This window comes from Mus pahari, chromosome 9 (genome assembly GCF_900095145.1).
Source record: "Mus pahari chromosome 9, PAHARI_EIJ_v1.1, whole genome shotgun sequence".
NCBI classification, from domain to species: domain Eukaryota; kingdom Metazoa; phylum Chordata; class Mammalia; order Rodentia; family Muridae; genus Mus; species Mus pahari.
In genome coordinates this window covers 60611318-60613175 of record NC_034598.1, presented here as the reverse complement: position 1 = coordinate 60613175, position 1858 = coordinate 60611318, and the positions used below count along the sequence as shown (strand labels likewise).

Genomic DNA, 1858 nt, shown 5'->3' with positions numbered 1-1858 from the left:
AGAAACCCTGTCTCCAAAAACCAAAAAAAAAAAAAAAACAAAAACAAAATCAAAAAACAAAAACAAACAAACAAAAAAAACAAGTGGCGCCCATGATGCATTGGTCAGCTACCCCTGAACGGGAGGTTTGTGCTGGTCTACTTGATCGACCCATGTCACTCTATTGAGTGTTGGTCCCAACAGACAGGAGCTACACGTAGCTAAGGAAAAAAAGAAACGGCTCAAATGCTCTTTAGCTACTTGAGTAAGAGTAAAAGCAAAGGCTAGGGGGTAGAAGAAATAGTTCAATTCCTCTTTGTTGACCTTGGTACCATGATGACAACGTCAACCTAATGCGAGATCAAAATTTCACTAAAAGAAATGCTTTTTCTTTTCTTTTTCCAACAGACCTGTCTTTCTTTGATTAAAGATCTGTTTGAAAAGAACATTATTATTGTCATTGGAATTGCCTTTGGACTGGCAGTTATCGAGGTACAGTATAACAGTGTGATCACCTCTGCATATTGTAATAATTGTAACATTAGAACATGTGGGTCCAGCATGACCTGGGTGGGGACAGAATGACGTGGTTCCTGCCCCTGGGACAGGGCCAGCAGGTGTGGGCTTCCAGTAGTGTCCATGGCTGCTGTGGGCAATAAGGCTTGTTTGCATAATATTGTACATATCTTCATGTTCCTCCTTCGAGGACTGTCCTCCCTGATAAAGACTCCAAGATAATCTGAGACAGCAAAGGTGTGGATAAAGTCTCAGCTAGATGATAAACGCTGGGACATTCAGGATGACCCTTAAGGCTGTGGAAGAGAACTCTTAAAAACATGGGTTCAAAAATAAATGATTTCTCAACTAGGCAAAATATATGGGTACAATATGAATTATGAAGGCATTCATGAATCTAAAGAGACAAAGCAGTCACTCTGTGAGCCAACTTGTCAGAAAGATACAAAACCAGACCGATACAAATGCAGGCAAATTCCTGAGTTCAAGGACAGCCTGAGACACAGCTAATTTAGGTCCAGGTGTGGTAGAAATGGTAATTTCAGGATAGGATCCCACCCAGCTAGTTTATTGTCTTGGCTTAAAGGTAGACAGGCAGATCTCTGAATTCCTTTGCAGTGTTAAAAGAAAATGTGTGTTTGCTGTCTCCTAAGAATTAAGGGACTGGGGAAATTGAATGCTGATTCATAGGATAATCAAAAGCGAACCTGGAACAAATAACAGAATTGATATGTAAATAAAAAACTGGGCTTTTGGTCTGCATGAGATGAGCCAGCAGAAAGGGATAGCAGTTCTTCAGAATTTTTTTCTGACAGGATTTCTGATTTTGGCCGGAAGAATCCATGGAGAGAGAACACATCTCTTTTAGAATTTTTTCTAACAGGATTTCTTAATCAGAAATCCCAAGAATTACTTAGAGAGCTGACACTGCTCTTTTAGAAGGTTCTCCAGCAGCTATCCAGAGAAGCCTGTCTGAAGAGCGAACACAATTCTTTTAGAATTTTTTTTTTCTTCTTCTGGCTTTCTGGTTTTGATCAGAGAACCCAAGAATTATTTTTGAAATTTTTCTAACAGGATTTCTGGCTTGGTTGGAAGATCCAAGACATGTTTTTATAGCAGTTTTTTTCTGACTTTGGTCAGAAAACCCATGAGTTATCCAGAGAGCTTTTAGAATTTTTACTAGCAGAGAGAGCAGAAAGCTATGTCTCAACCAGAGAGTTCTTAAAATAGCAAGAAAAGGCAGTCTAGAGCAGAGCAGAACAGAACACACATACACACACACACACACACACACATACACACACATACATACACACACACATACACACACATACACACATACATACACACACATACACACACA

At 39.6% G+C, this 1858-nt stretch overlaps 1 protein-coding gene and 1 non-coding gene across 3 annotated transcripts in view; both read left to right on the top strand.

Annotated features, from left to right (window-relative positions):
* The window catches only part of Tspan8 (tetraspanin 8), a 34797-nt gene that overhangs the window by 28529 nt on the left and 4410 nt on the right, over positions 1–1858 (top strand). For both annotated transcript variants that reach the window (XM_021205480.1, XM_021205481.2), the window contains exon 8: positions 388–471. In XM_021205480.1, the coding sequence (XP_021061139.1) occupies positions 388–471 (84 nt within the window). The remainder of the gene's footprint in view (positions 1–387; positions 472–1858) is intronic.
* On the top strand, positions 1343–1401 carry LOC115064791. Its single transcript, XR_003844606.1, has one exon. It is a non-coding gene; the product is annotated as a U7 small nuclear RNA (small nuclear RNA).